Below are 16,509 nucleotides of genomic sequence, written 5' to 3'. Positions count from 1 at the left end.
TTGCTAACTGAAATAAATCCTAAGAGGACTTTTGCTTTTACAAAAAAAAAAAAAAAAAAAAAGGTGAAAAGAGAAAATAGTGTTCAGCATTTGTTTTGCAATAAGCTTTTATAGAGGCAGTGCACAGCCTGAGCAGCAAGAATGGCACCACCAAACTCCTTCTCCAGGAACTACACAACACCTCAGCATCAATCTGCCATAGCTTTCAACTTTGTAAGCATATGTACTTTATTTCTATTTATTGTGGGCATCTGTTAGCAAGATGTGTCCTAAGGTAATTGATGTGTCCTAAGGTAATTGCTTCTTCGCTTTACATGGTTTAGGCTTAGAAAAGGTTTCATAGGAATGCACTTATTTCACTTAGTGTATTGTCCCAAGTTTTATCCAAGTTGCAGCATGTGGCAAAATTTTCTTCTTTTTAAAAGCTGAATAATATTCCATCGTATGTATATACCACATTTTCTTTATCCATTCATTTGTTGATAGCTATTGGGTTGCTTCTACCTTTTGGCTATTGCAATAATGCTGCAATGAACATGCGTGTGCAACTATCCCTTCAAGATCCTGCTTTCAATTCTTTGAGATATATATAGGATTGCTGAATCATTGTAGAAGTAATTTTAATTAATAAAAGTATTTAAAATATGAAATCTGTATATTCCATTTAGAGATTGTCCTTTTTTTCCTTCACCCTTTATCCCTGCAGTCTCATGCTAGGACAATTAATATTTGGCCTTTGACTTCTCAGTTATATATTAATATAAATAATCTTGTTTCTCCAGTTCATCAGTATGTGGATCCTGTATGCATAGAGAGGCATGTTGCGGTTTAATCCCAGGTATGCAATTCACTTTCTCTGTGTCCTTGAGCAAGTATATCAGACACTCTGTGCCTCAGCTTTGCTGTGTAAATTACAAATAAAATAGTAGCTACTTCTTAGGGATGTTGTAAGAATTAAACTAGTTATTATGAATAAAGTTCTTAGGATAATGCCTAGTATATATTATGTACTGGCTAAAGTTACTTTTTATTATTTTTATATTATATTTTACCTCCCACTCTTTTTTTCTTATTATTATCATAAGCCATTCCCTCTCACAATTCCTCATAGAAAAACATGGCTCATTCTCACTATACTTAGATTAGTGTGTCAACTGCAATTTCCTGTATTACAGTTATTTGTCAAAGGTGGTTAAATCAGAATTGAACTATGGTGTGCTTGTGTATCACAGATGTTCAACTGCAGACCAGTCAATACCATCAATACATTTTAAAGTTTCACCCTCATGTGCAATTGAATTTTTGTATATAGTTCTAGGTACATAGTGAAAGCTCAGCATGTACTATTACACTTTAGTTTATAATAATTATTGAAGTCAAAAACTATGTCATATTCATTGTTGTAATCCTAGCAAAAAAGAAAGAACTAGAAAGACCTGGATCTTGTCTTTCCTGGTCCTTCTTCTCTTCTTCCATTCAAATTATCAAGAAAAAGAGGTGTATAATAGAGACAAAGGAAAAGAAAAACACATTAACTGGAATTTTGGTAACAAATGTCAAATTAAAAAAAAATCTGTAAATTAGCCCTTTGCTCTTAGAACGAATATATACGTAAAAATTTACTGCACTAACGTGCACCAAATAAAACCTGACTGTATCAGAGAAAATAGAGCTGGAGAGACAGAGAAGCTTTTCTGATGCATAGGTCAACTTTGCCAAGGCATACTGATCCAGCCATGGCTGGTGACTGTGCAGTGAGAGGCACAGAGTTCCGAGTTGCCAGGGAATGCCTCTAGCTCTGTTTTTCCAGGCAGAGAGAAAGTAATTATGTGACCATAAAGGTCATTAACTGTAATCGGTTCTAAATCTCTCAGTAGTGCCCTCAAACACTGTTCTCGGTGTTTTCCATTTTTCCCTCCAAATGTCTCCAGTCTTCTGCCCTCTGCTCTGTGTCCCAGAAAACTGACCTGTATGGATCAAATCAAATGCCCCTTGCTCTCGGCTCCCAGATAAATTTTGCCACTGAGGAGCACTAGCAGAAGATTGGAGGGAAGAAGGGAAATGATGTCACTGAGGTATTTATTCCACAGGATCCTCCAACAAGGTTGCCACCAGTTGCCAAGGTTGCCACAAGTTGCCAGCATCTGTCAAATGTCCTTTTGCCCACAGATATTTTTTTCTTGCTCCCTGCCACTACTCCCTCCCCTCTGATCCTTTGGCACCAGCTCTTCCTTCTGGAATTAGTTTCAGGATTCTGGAAGATGCTTGGAGGTTTTCCTAACTCATTCCCATACTTTTGTAAAGTGTCCTTTTGTTAAACGCTCCTCAAGTTACACAATTCAACTATCCCATCATTCTCCTTCTGGGACCATGACTGAAAAACACATCAAAACACTCTGAATTAAGAGTACATGTTCTTACCTTTCTTACTCATCCTTGAGAAGACAAAGTCAGGAAAGATGGGAGGGATTATGCACGTAGTACAAATGGCTCTAATTCTTTTATAATATGTCTTAAAATCCAGAGTTTACTTTATAAACACAGAATTTATAAGTAAACGACTGAACTTGATGTGTGTAATGTTGTCTGGGTTACCCAAGCTCACGGTTTCTAGTTTGCCAAATGGAATGTTTACTATTGGTCCCTCATATGGCACAGGCTTTTCTACTCATCAGCTGAGATCATTAATTTTAAAATGTGTGGTAAAATGATATGCTAATATTAATATCAATGCAAAGTGAGGTTTTCACAATTTTGAAATTTTATTATAAGAGTAATCTTTTAAAAAGGCAAGCCATAATGAAGAATTGAAATTTTAGCACAATAAAGGGTTTAAAGCTAAAAAAGTGAAAAAAGTAAAAATCTAAATCTTATTATGAACATAAACAATTTTTAGTAGTGTACTTGAATCAATATTCAGAAATTTGATTTATGGTAAATGTTGAATGTATCATTACTAAAGTTACCTATTATATACTAGTATCTTAAAGATGTTTTCCTATTTTATTGAGCATAAAAATGTTAACAAACTAATTTTTTGTGACTATTTGGATTGTAATTTTTATTTATTGAAGTGCACACCCTGAAATGCAGAGAGAAAGCTCACGAGTACCGTGTAAAGTGAACTAAATATTTATTCCAATAAAATTATTCAGAAAAAGCTGTTTGGATTTTAATACTGTGAAAAATGTTAAAAGCAAGATAGTATACTGACACAAACAATTTTAATGAGAAAACATACTTTATGCTGTGTCAAGGGGGAAAATACTAAAATTACTTTAGCAGTTGCATTTATCACTTTTCTTTTACTTAAAGCATCTTGTGTCAATTTTAGTGGTAACAGAAATCTTCTCTCTAGATTAGTCTACTTTATCTACTTCAAAAAACATTGAAATAATTATGAAGCATGCATTTTCATTAATAAAGCAGATTCACAACAGTTTTTTTTAGCAGATTTAAAAAAGGAGAACATAGCTTTGATTAATGTTTCTTCGAGAGGAGTTGAGACTATAAAGTACAGTGGAGAGCAATTAACTGTATTATTTTTTAAAAATTAAGAAAATGCATTTTAAAAAATGTGGTGCCTTTTTAAATAGCACAATAAAGTTATTCCAAAACAGGGGTTGGCAAACTTTTTCTGTAAAGTGCCAGAGGATAAATATTTAGGCTTTAAGGACCACTTGATTTCTCTTGTACCTACTCAACTGTGCCGGTACAGTGCAGAAGCAGCCGCAGACAATATTTAAATGAAGGGGTATGGCTGTGAGCCAGTTACTATTGCTGTGGCCATAGTGTGCCACTCCCTTTTCTAAAAAAAAAAAAAATACAGGCATAGCTCATTGTACTGCGCTTTGCTTTATTATGCTTTGCAGATACTGCATTTTTTACAAATTAAAAGTTTGTGGCAGCCCTGGATTGAACAAGTCTGTTGGTGCCATTTTTTCCAACAGCATTTGCTCATTTTCTGTTTCTGTGTCACATTTTGTTAATTCTCTCAATATTTTGAAACTTTTCATTATTTTTATATTTGTTATGGTAATCTGTGATCAGTGGTCTTTGATGTTACTGTTATAATTTTTTGGGTGCACCACAAACCATGTCCATATAAGACAGCAAACTTGACTGGTGAAATGACAACAAAGAATTGAGGATATTACATAAACTTCATTGACAGAGCAGAGTCAGGGTTTGAGAGGATTAACCCCAATTTTGAAAGAAGGTCTATGGTGGGTAAAATGCTATCAAACAGAATTCCCTATTACAGAGATATAATTCTTGAAAAGAAGAGTCAATCAATGAGGAGAACTCCATTTTAGTCTTACTTAAGAAATTGACACAGACACCCAACCTTTAGCAAACACCCTCCAGATCAGTCAGCAGCCATCAATATCTAGGCAAGACTCTCCACCAGTATAAAGATTATGACTTGCTGAAGGCTCAGATGATGGTTAGCATTTTTCAGCAATATTTTTAAATTAAGGTATGTACGTTTTTTAGAAATAAAACTATTGTACACTTAATAGACTACAGTATAGTGTAAACACTATAATAACTTCAGTATTGGGAAACCAAAAAATTTGTGTAGCCCTCTTTATTGCGATATTCACTTTATTGCAGTGGTGTAGAACTAAACCCGCAATATCTCTGAGGCATGCCTGGTAGTCTGTATTATATTTGATTGGATATCAGGAGTAATTTTTCAGAACTCTTATAGTACTTGTTTAAAATATATCAGCTGACATTGAGTCCACACTGGAAATAACAAATAAGGAGATAACAAAGATTATGCTCTTACTGAATAATATAGGGTTTCTGTGCTTCAAACAGAATTGAGTAAGCTGCTTTTTAAGTCTAAACACCTCTTCTGTGAAGGAAACTTGTTCTAGTTTTGGAATATGAACAATCACATTATCATCAGAATAGTTACTTGTAACTGAAAGAGAAGTGTATGTATAACTAGAGGTACTGTATTTAATTTCAGGTTACAGGTATACGAGCTTGGAGCATGTATCTAATATACTGAGCCTCAGTTTTTCCATCTGTTACATAGAGCTCATTCATTTGAAGTCTAAGTTATTAATATATAATGCACTTAAAGTTCCAGACACATGGCAAGTGCTCAGGAAACACTAAAACCTCCTTCATCTTATTCAGGTTTTTTTTTTTTTTTTCAATAAAAACAGCATTGGACCTGAAGGAAGAATCACAAACTTTCCTTTTTTTTTAAGTACTGTATTTTAGTGGCAGAGAATTTTCCTTCACTAACTGTTTCCTCAGTTGAATGAATACATATGAAATGAAAATGAAATAATACATTTTCATAACACAAGGTATTTGGAATGGCCCGAATATTAATCCTTACTAATATATATTTTTCTCATTGATTCACCTGGGGAATACTATCTGGAAGTTCCGATTGGGATGAAATCACAAGTTGTTAGAATAATCCAGTGTCATTGTCTTGGTAGTGAAAATCATGCATACATATTAACTATCTTTGCTTAACCTTCTAATTCATTCAGTTTAATTTATTTTCAGAACTCTGTGTCAAAGAGAACTCTTAAATTTATTTTCTTAATTGGAAAAAATGTGAAATAACATTGATCATAAATTAACTTCAATGCTGAAATCATGATTACATACTCTAAGACTAAAAAGGGACATATCTGTATGAAAACTATAAAAAGACACATTTTAAGAGAATGTAACTATTTCATAACGTTACTGAATTTATTTTGTACTTAGAATCATTAAAGGACATAATACTTTGATAAATTGAGATAACTTTGCCACACACAAAATCCTCCCCAAAATGATGAAGCAGAAGCCACTGCAATCACAAGCCATAAAACTTTATTATATGATGTGACTACATACACTTTATGGACACAAATAACTCTTATTACAGTGGTTTATTGAGATCCAAACTATTTCTATTTAGGTCAACTATATCTTAAAAGTCCTTTAATTAGCTCTTTCCAGCTTAACTGCATTACAGGCTCATCTTAACTATTCCCAGACTCAAAGCTTCCAGGTACATATTTCATTGTCCAACAATAAATTAATTTATTTTGAGACAAATATTTCAGAAATTGTTTGAGAATCAGAATCAACTTCCTGGATTTGTCTGGCCACACAGCTGCCTATTTCTATTCACAGTTCTTCCTTCCTCTCTTTGTCCAAATACATTATTTTTTTTTCTTAGTTAGAAAGAAAGAAGAGAAAGTTATTTGAAGAGAAAGCCCTTTTCGTGAGGAACAGATTCTCACAAAATAATAATAATCTGGATAGATTATACTTCAGGAGATTATTCTTTTTTTCATCCCTAATGTGGGAAACATAGATCAGTAAGAAAAATAAGCATTTGATTAAAATGTTAAAAGTAATAGCAAACAAGATTGTAATACATCCAGATTTTCCTTGCAGTGTTTTAGTGTTCATTTACACCCAAATACCTACTATGCAATACAGGATTCCCTCTCTTCTTACACACAACATGTCACTCAGTTGCCTGTTAATCACAGCTTCATGTTTGCCATTTTTCCTTTTTTATTCAGGATCTGTCTTTCCCCCTTCTCCATTGAACTTCAATCACCAGCGTACTGACCTTCATTCTTTCTCACCTCATGTATTACAGTAGCTTCCTAACTGGCTTTCCTTACTCCAAACATCGCACACCAATAAATGAAACTCTTGCAATATTAATAATGGTGCTTCTGTACTCATGTATCTTTGTGAACTCTTCAAGAATTGATATCACTCAGCCCTCTGAAGTTCATATTCTTGCCTCTCTACCATAGGGCTAGACTTATCTTTCTAGCCTCATCTTTGCTTCCCTATATGAATCTTAACCTTAAATTGAAATGGAACTTTTATTTGTGCCCACGCTTCTGTTTTTTATTCAAGCTGTTTACTCAACTTGAAAATGTATTCTCTGTTAACCTCACCTACTGACATATTGAATTCTCAAACTCCCATCTCTAAGCCTATATTCTCCAAGAAACTTTCCCAGAGTTATCCTCCATCCCTTAAATTGTATAACTAGTCTTCTGATTATATTATAATCTCCTCCAGAGTTCATTTTTATATTCCCTGTTGTATCTAAGTCAGCACTTTATATATAAGAAGTGCTGCATAAATATTTGAACTAGGTTATGTCATTTTCAAAATGCACAAGCAGAAAAAGACAGAACTGACCTTACATTGACTACAGCAATGTGGTCAACAGTGTCTGGAAACTCCATTTGGAATGTTTTGATAGAGGGTTGGTAATGATTTCTGTGACTTTACAGTGCTCTGTCAAGGGCTCGCTAGCAGTAAAAAACAATGACCAACAGAAACATAATACCAAGTATTTCTAGACTTCATTTGGTGTGCCATTGAAGAGTTAAATAAATTTGATGATATAAAGAAAAACAGCTTGGTCAGAAATTATTTTCAAAATGTTTTTGGTGGGACATATGCTAAATTATTGAATGTCTAAACGATCACTTAAACTCCAGCACTAAGTTCAATGAAATAATTGTGAATGGTATCTTGCTGAATTTTGCAAGAGTGAAAATAGACACTGGTATAAAACTGATAATTTTGTACATGTATTTATTCATTTATTATATATTTAATCAATTTTTGGTTATTAATTTAAATTTTAAACTCAAACAAATCATCCTATCTAAATCTCTTGTGTAATCAAAGTATGAGATGCGTTTCTTCACAACACCTTGACTTGGAATACATCTTACAATTATGGGCCCTTGATGTGAGAGTACTGTCAATCATTCTTTTTGATGCTGAATCATTGGAAACAATGCAGCTCTCAATATTGATCTTGTTCTTAAACTGAAATATAAGATATTATATGATTAAATTTGATGTCAGAATATGGGAACACACTAAAGGGGAAAAAAAAACCTGGTGATTATTTGTATATTTACCCACACTTATTGTACTTTAACCTAAAGTTAATGTTTTTAAAACTCCTTAATGAAATCTATATCTTTAAAATAAAATGTAGCCAATGAATTATCTAATTTCTGCTTACATTAACACTTTATATTTAGTTAGATTTATTCTTTAATTTTGCCCTTTCCCTACTGAATTCTCAGGAAATCTAAGTTCTTTTTTTTTCTTGATAAACTTGGCCTTTTAGGAATTGATTTCAATTGAGTCTATCTATGCAATTCAAGAATAGATAAAATATATCATGCAATTGTAAACCCAAGAGAATAAAATCAAGCTAGTCACAATTTACCTTCTTGATACTTCTAGATCCTGGTCACATATTTAGAGGATGGCTCGATGTGAATTAACACTTTTCCAAATTATTCTAAGTCCCTCTGCTCTAATTATCTCTCCCCACATCTATATCCACTTTTTTGGTCTATATTAGTGTTAAAAACATTTAAATCAGTCAGGAAACACAAGTGCCAGTGAATCCAATAAAATTAAGATATAACTCACCTGGAGAAAGAGGAGGATTTTTAAAAAATTATTTCTCAAGATGATAAAACTAACACTTGAAAGAAGAGAGAAACAGGGATTAGACTGCATACCTTTTGAAAGTAAGCTCTACTTGATTTCTTGTAAAACTAATCTAACTGCATTTTCACCTTTTCATTCTCATTTTTAGAAATAATAAGATTTTTACACACTTCCTTTTCTGATATGCTTGTTTAAACAGAACTGCTCAAAATGCCACTGGCTTTGAAAACAAAGCACTAGTTTTGATGATATACACAATGAATGTATACAGAAAAGCATCTGTCATATATTTATCATCATATCATATTTTATTTCCACTTGTAAATACTGTCAACATTTAAAGCCAAGTGAATGGAACACCAGTGAGAAAATCAAAGCTATTAATATTAACCATTTTTAAGAATTTTAAAATAGGGTCATGCTGATAGACTTGAAAGAATCCCAGAATTAAAATTTCCCCCATGATAATGAGCAGGCTATAGCTTAAAACATGGAAATAGCCATGATACATTTTAGTGAAATGATTTATTCTTCATTTTTCATTTATCTTTAAATGAATGCTTACGTTAAGAATATCCATCAATACTCAATGTTATAACAATGAATGCATGAGCACTTTGTAAGTGAATATATACATGGCCAAAGTTTAAGTTGGCTCTCCATTCAGAAAAAAAAACAGTGTCGGTGGATATTTGGGCAATATCATTTAATTCATGCTTACGTTTTTCCAAGATTTATAAGCAAAGTGAAAAAGTTCAGATGTAGGTGGTGGATACACAATGAAACATATTTAGATTAAAAAAAACAAAACATTATATATTCTAAAAACATAAGTATAACCATGCCAGAGCATACACATGTATTCACTATCCACGTGGTGTCAGGCGCACAGGTGATAGCTTCCTCCACATACCATAAGATAGGCCTTGATCACAAAATTATTCATCCTGATAGTTGCTCTTGACAATGGAAACAATTTTTAAAGGCTATCTTCAAGATCACTCTGGTGATTTTACAGATAATTAGGTAATGGTGAATGAATAGGGAGTTCTTATAAATAGTTGATATGCCCAACTAGTTACAGGAATAGATTAATTAAAACCTAAATTTATCTCGCCTCTTAACAAAACAGACATTTTGGAAACTATTAAGCAACAGGCTTTAAACTATAGTAAGACTATTTTTGTTCCTCTCAGAATTGAGAGAGCTCCACACACTCATGTTCATTAGAGGTGCCTCTAACAGAACTCCACCTTTAACATGATTTCTGTGCCTGCTCACATCTAGAAAAAGAGAATATCATTAAAATTGATAACAAAGTCGTAAAGTTGACCAAGTCCAAATTTAGGAACTGGGAAAGGCGATATAGAACACAAGCCTAAGACTGTGTTTCCAGAACATTTCTGGTCTGAAAAACGTTAATAGTCCATAATTCAGACCATATCCTCAATATGCATTTCAAATCAATTTGCTAGATAATAATTCTTTAGCCACAATGAGCAAATAGAAGCCCTGTTCCTCAATGTTTTTGGTTATTTTAAGGAATGTAACATTTTTGTAGAGCGTTAAGAAAAAGTCAGTTTTTTCTGTATTTAATTTCAGGGTCAGTAGATCTAAACACTTCAGTGTTAATCTCTTCATTCTTCATAAATGTTATGCGGCAGAGAATAAAATGGTTAAATGTAATATTCCTCATTTTTTTCACCTTGTATTTAAATTACTTTGATGGGTTCCATCTTAGTTTGTAAATCACCAAACCTAAATATAACTGGAGTTTTATTTAATGTTTCATCAAGAAATGAACTAGATCAAAGATAAAGTAAAATGGCCTTTTCTTTTTAAATAATAAAAAAAATTAAAAATAAATTAATTTGTTTTTGGTAGTAAAGTTTCTTGGAAGTCAATCCAATGAAATCATTGTTTTCATGTGTTTTATACGTTTCATATCTTTTCAACTAGCTCTATTCCAAACAGAGCATAAAAATAAAAAGCAAAAAAAAAAAAAAAATCAAATTAACAATATTTTCTAGGCAAAAACATATTACATAAATATTAGGCATTAGATTAAGCTACCATTACAAATGATAGGTTATGCTTAAATAAAATATATATTAAAATTATTCTATCTTTGAAATATGAATCACAGAACTTATAAATTCAAAATCATAAGATATATGTAAAAATAAAGAAAATTAAAGTACAAATATATAATACTATTTTAATATACTGAATTTTGCAACTAATCTGTTTTACATAAATTTTTGTATATTAATCTGAAAGCTTCTACTTTATTTACCTAAGAAAGCTGTAAAATAGTTAAAATAACTATTCACATTTTAACCATTGGTTTCTCTGCATTTTAAATTTAAACTTCATGTTATTGAAGGACAGTCGATTATATTGGATTTAGTCAGACTTCTTATGAGTTTTGCCTAGTAAGTAGAATTTATAAGTAAAGATAGCTAACCCAGTAAACCAGATTGAACAGGGCAAAAGCTGTTGGGAAAAATATTCGAGAATAGGAATCAATTTTGGCAATGCGTATATGTATCCTCCCTTCCCTCCATGATCCTGTTCTGCAGTCTTCAAAGCAACAGAAGAAGCTGGCACAATCTTTGCCCTCCAAACACTGGTACCCATAATCATCTTCTTGCGGCAGAGAAAGGCTATTCATTGGAATGAGAGTAGATCCTGGATGGAGTCCAGAGGACATCTGAGTAAAATAATAAATGAGTTTTGAGAAAAAAATCATAAAAACGATCAATTTGTCCCCTCAAGGCAAACTCTGAGAGACTGACACGCAGTAAAAATAATCTTATTTTCCAAAAATCAAATGAATACCCAATTCTAACATGTTTTTAGATTATAATTTACCTTGTAGCACATAAAAATATTATTTTACACTCCCAAGATTTTGCAGGGAAAAAAACACTCAAAATTAAATATATTTTATACCTTTAGAAAGTTGTTCTACTGAATTATTGTTAACCATGAATCTAATTCTAAAATGAGAATAAACTATATTTTTCTATGATATTTTACAGTAAAACATTTACAATGCTATAAACATGTGTTGGTTTGCTATGGTTATATTCTGTACTTTATCTTAGTAATAATGAGAACAAATAGTAAAGATGACATTCTGATAAAACAGAAAACTTTAAGGAGCTATGAATGAATAAAAAAGATATTAGGTCTGGAGTTGTGGATAGGCACAAAACATCATATTTGGGAGATAGAATGTGCAGGAGGTAAAAATTCAGGTTGGGGAACAACTGGTATTCAAAATTCTGTTAATTCTACCAAAATGCTGCTCATTCCAGCTATCCAGCTGGAATTATATTACCACCTAATTTTTGTGATGGTTGTGATGAATAAACTTCATAACATGTAAAATGATCCGTGCTTCATCTTGCCCAGTAGTAATAGTTATTATTTTTAACAAGATTTTTTGGGACACATATCAAACTAACTCTTGATGATACCATGTTCTGAATAATACTTAAATAAGAACAAGAATTTTTAAAAATATAAAAAATTGAGGGCTTCCCTGGTGGCGCAGTGGTTGAGAGTCCGCCTGCCGATGCAGGGGACACGGGTTCGTGCCCCTATCCCGGAAGATCCCACATGCCGCGGAGCGGCTGGGCCCGTGAGCCATGGCCGCGGAGCCTGTGTGTCCGGAGCCTGTGCTCCTCAACGGGAGAGGCCACAGCAGTGAGAGGCCCGCGTACAGCAAAAAAAAAAAAAAAAATTGAGTATGGCCAGGGCACTGCGGAATATTAAACCCAACACTTCGGAACAATCACTTTGGAGCAATCACTTTGGAGTCAGGATATTGTGGAATATTAAAGCAATCACTTAAGCTGAAATTCCAGCTCTGCCCAGTAGAGTCCTATAACTTTGAACAGGAAATGTCACTGCTTTTTTGTGTCTGCGTCTTTTGCCATACCAAAGCCACAATAACAATACATAGATCTGTTTGATGAGTAAATGAGATGATATACATAAAACACCAAACGAAATATTTGAAACATATCAACTATTCCCTTGCCAATTGATAATAGTGTTGTAATTGTCATTGCTACTGTTGATTCCTGGAGAGGATATATCATAATTCACTATAAAATATGTGCTAAAACAAACAATAATAACAATAATAGCAACAACAAAAGCTTGGACCTCATCAAAAATGTTCCTGGAAAGAAATACATTAATGAACATTTGAATAAAATGGCAAGTAAAATATGAGTGAAGATTGCCATTTTAGTAACTCTTCATCTCTCAGGACTTCCACATATTTCAGGGATTATTTTAAAATGTGAATCTCACAATTTACTATAATCAGTGGTGTCATTATGTAAACACTGAGTACAAGGCTGAGATTATAACAATTGTTTTATCCTGATTTTAAATTCTAATGAAAATGTTTATAAAATTTTTTCATCCTAAATTTTGAAATAAATAAATCTCAAAGCCATGAAAATTAAACATTGTATGAGAAAGATTTAAAAAACTAAACACAAAAAATGATAATTTTAAAAATTTGGACCAATATTCAAACCCATTTTATTTCTTAAAAGAAACATAGAATCTGACCCACTACATATTAAACATTCAGTAGATGCAAAGAGAAGCAAATAATCACATTTAGTGATATTTTTAAGTGATAAAACCATCACAAAAGTCATAACATCCATATTAGGAACAAAATGTGCAGCCTGAACATAAGAAGCAATGCCCTAAACACAAATGCATGACTTCACTTGCCTAGATGTATCATGAAAATCAGAGGCAGTATATTATTAAATGTTAATGACAGATCTTTTGAGATTGACACTTGGAGATACCCGACTAGACTCCTAAATTTTAGTGGAGCACTAAACTTATGTATAAAAATGAGGCAAATTGGTATTCATTTTCTTGTTACTTAATACTTAAATAGCATATGTTCCAATGTTAACCAGAGTGAAAAGTGGTTAAAATGCAAGTTTGTTAGTCCGCAATTTCAAGGTTATATGGCATAAAACACATTCCATATATCATTCAGAACTACCATAAATGGGAAGATGGTGTGTTTGTTAGAAGATATCAATTGTGCATGAGAGGTATGATTAAACATTAAAGTACACAAAAATAGAGAAAAACTGCAAATGGTTCGTTTAAAACATGGACCAATCCCTGGTGATCAAAATAATGGAGAGCTTCTTATTGCAGTGACAATTTAGATTGACAATTTTCTAGTTTCCTGCTGCCTCCCCCAAAATGCCACTAATTCATATATTGAAAGAAACTAGGCTTTATTGAATGATGAATGTGACTAGGAATGAATTGTATATGTATTGAGAAAAATAGCCAAAGAGCTGACACAGTATCAGTAAAATAAAATACTTTTGACACATTTGTGACCTTGGAAACCACTGAAAAATTAATTGGAACAATATAAACATTATATGCCTTATTTATCTGAAGTACAACAGCAAAATCCACCTTACAATTTCTCAAAAAAAAATCCTGCTACCCCCCAAATAGCAAACAGTGAAAAAATAAAATAGATCCATTTAAATGACATAAAAAGAAACAACACAATTGAATAGAATTTCCTTTTACTTCAAATGATGTAGTTTTGAGAATATGCCTTTTTTGTTATTTAAAAAAGTCACTAAGAATAGCTGAACTTAACATTTTGAGAAATCCATCCCATTCTCACTATTAAAGATACATATGTGTCTGTTTATATATTAAATACTCTTACTTATAGATTAATCATATAGTTAAATATACAAAATATATTTTAAGCATCAAGACCAATAATATAATAACTATTTAGATCATATACTAATACAATTAATAATATTAAGTATTAGCAATATGATTAGCAAACATTATTAGGTCATGTTATTCATACTATGAAATATTGACTAATATCACTATTAATTTCTCATTCAAAAAGTGGCACATGAGAATGCCAAACTAAGCACAGATTTTCTCCAATCAACTTTCACAAAATCCCAGTTATTTGTCAGTCAGAATTTCAAAAATTACAAAATCAACATCAATGTTTAAAAATAGACATGAGGTGGATTTTGGTGATTCTGAGTTGTCAATTTTTGTACTTCAAGAATTAGAAGTTAATGGAAATAATTATCAAAGGAAAGTAAAAAATAGAAAGTTAAAAAAAAATTCTGAGGGTTGGGACCAAGGCTGTGAAGCAGAGAATTGTATTATCACTTGTACATTTATATACTGTTTGATTTGTTCATTTGTTTCAACCATGCACAAGTAAATTTCTTACTGTATTTCACATTTCACCAATATCAAATAATCCTTCCTAGGAGCTTTGCCAATTACCATTACAGGAAAGAAGGTTTATAATTTGTGAAACTATGTATTGATTCATCTTTTCATTATTTTTTTGCTCTGAAAGGTAAAAGAATGTTTATTCATATAGATATGCACTGGCTGAAAATACGATATTTTTTGTGTGTGAAGAAAATGTTATGGTTGGGTATTGTGGGCAAAACCAAACAAACAAACAAGAAACAAAAAACAAAACCTTCCACTCCAATACCCTAGTTCCACTCTCAGTAATATATGACTTATTGAACTACTGCAATAGTCTTTATCTCCTTGCTTCTTTTGCCATTCAAGTATATACTCCATGCTACTTATAATTATCTTTCAAAAACATAGAAGCAAATATGCCATCTTGCTTAAAAACATGCATGGCTTATCAGTGCTGACAGGGCAAAATTGAAATTTCTTAACATGGTACTGGAGACTTTCCACGTCTCAGCAATAAACAACTTTTCTATCCTCAACTTGGGTATTTTCTTTCCTAAGATTCCTCTTTTCTATAGCACTGTCCAAGAGAAGTTTTTGCAATGCTTGAAGTGTTCTGTATCAGTATTGTTCAATAAGGTAGCCACTAGTTACATTTAGCTATTAAGCATTTGAAATGTGACTAATGCTACTAAGATACTACATTTTAAATTTTGGTTGATTTTAATTAATTTAAATCAACCTAGCCATATGGCTAATGGCTATTGAATTAGATGAAAAGCCTGAGAAATATACAAATCTACTTTTTATTCTTATATGTATGCCTCAACTTGGCTTACATGGTTCCTTCTCTCTTAAATATTCTTGATAATTTGTTTTCCTGAAAACTGCAACTTATTCTTTAAAGAACTACTTCAATGATGCCATGCTTTCTTTGTAATTTTCTCTATCAAATTCCCTTTGGAAAAGTTAGTTTACATACATTTTGAATAAATTATTTACAATGAAATGAAAAAGGCCACCCACTGCCTTGTTGGCTCACAATGACATAGCTTCTTCTCAACACTATGAGCTTGTTAGTGCTTCACAGACCATATTACATGATGTCTCAAGATTTCCTCTGTGCATAGGACAGGCCACTTAGTTCGGACTTTGTGGTACCTATCTCTATTTCAATAAGAACGTCTTTAAATATTCTTAACATATCTATTATAGAAAATATTTTGCTGCCCAAAAGGTATTTGAAACCAGTCACCTAACTGCTACTTCCTTATAGTGTCTTTGTCTAGTTTTGATTTTTATATTGGACTGTTATTTGTACTGTACTTTATTATCTTAAATTTACACTTCTAATGTATTTTTGCACAACTAGATTCAAAGATCCCTGAAAGCAGAGAACACATTCTGTCGTTATTTTCTTCATAGTTCCTTGTTCATGGCTGATGAAATAAACTTTCTTCATTTAACATTTTAACCAATTGAGAGATTACAAATAAGTTCTACCTCAAATGGGTAGATCAGACTCCTGATGTAGGTATAACATGGTTTTCTGAGATTTTTTTTATCATCAATGGGCTATTTGAGTTTCAACAAGAACTACTCTTTAGTTAGCTGGTTTACTACTATTGCTTTTCTGAGATCTTTACATGTTTCATAAGGATCTTGATTCTATACTTCAACATAGGTAACTTACTAGATTCTCTTGAAAATAGATATTGATACAAACACACCTGAATCATATTCTTAATG

At 32.2% G+C, this 16,509-nt stretch overlaps 1 protein-coding gene across 2 annotated transcripts in view; it reads right to left on the bottom strand.

Moving 5' to 3' along the window:
• Nucleotides 1–10,927: 10,927 nt before the first annotated feature.
• Nucleotides 10,928–16,509, bottom strand: part of GABRG1 (gamma-aminobutyric acid type A receptor subunit gamma1) — a gene marked incomplete at both ends in the record, with an annotated part of 51,699 nt that continues 46,117 nt past the window's right edge. For both annotated transcript variants that reach the window (XM_081233332.1, XM_081233333.1), the window contains one exon: nt 10,928–11,194. In XM_081233332.1, the coding sequence (XP_081089458.1) occupies nt 10,928–11,194 (267 nt within the window). The remainder of the gene's footprint in view (nt 11,195–16,509) is intronic.

This window comes from Mesoplodon bidens (genome assembly GCF_964165515.1).
Source record: "Mesoplodon bidens genome assembly, chromosome: 1".
Classification (NCBI taxonomy): domain Eukaryota; kingdom Metazoa; phylum Chordata; class Mammalia; order Artiodactyla; family Ziphiidae; genus Mesoplodon; species Mesoplodon bidens.
This window is presented reverse-complemented; position numbering and strand designations above follow the sequence as displayed.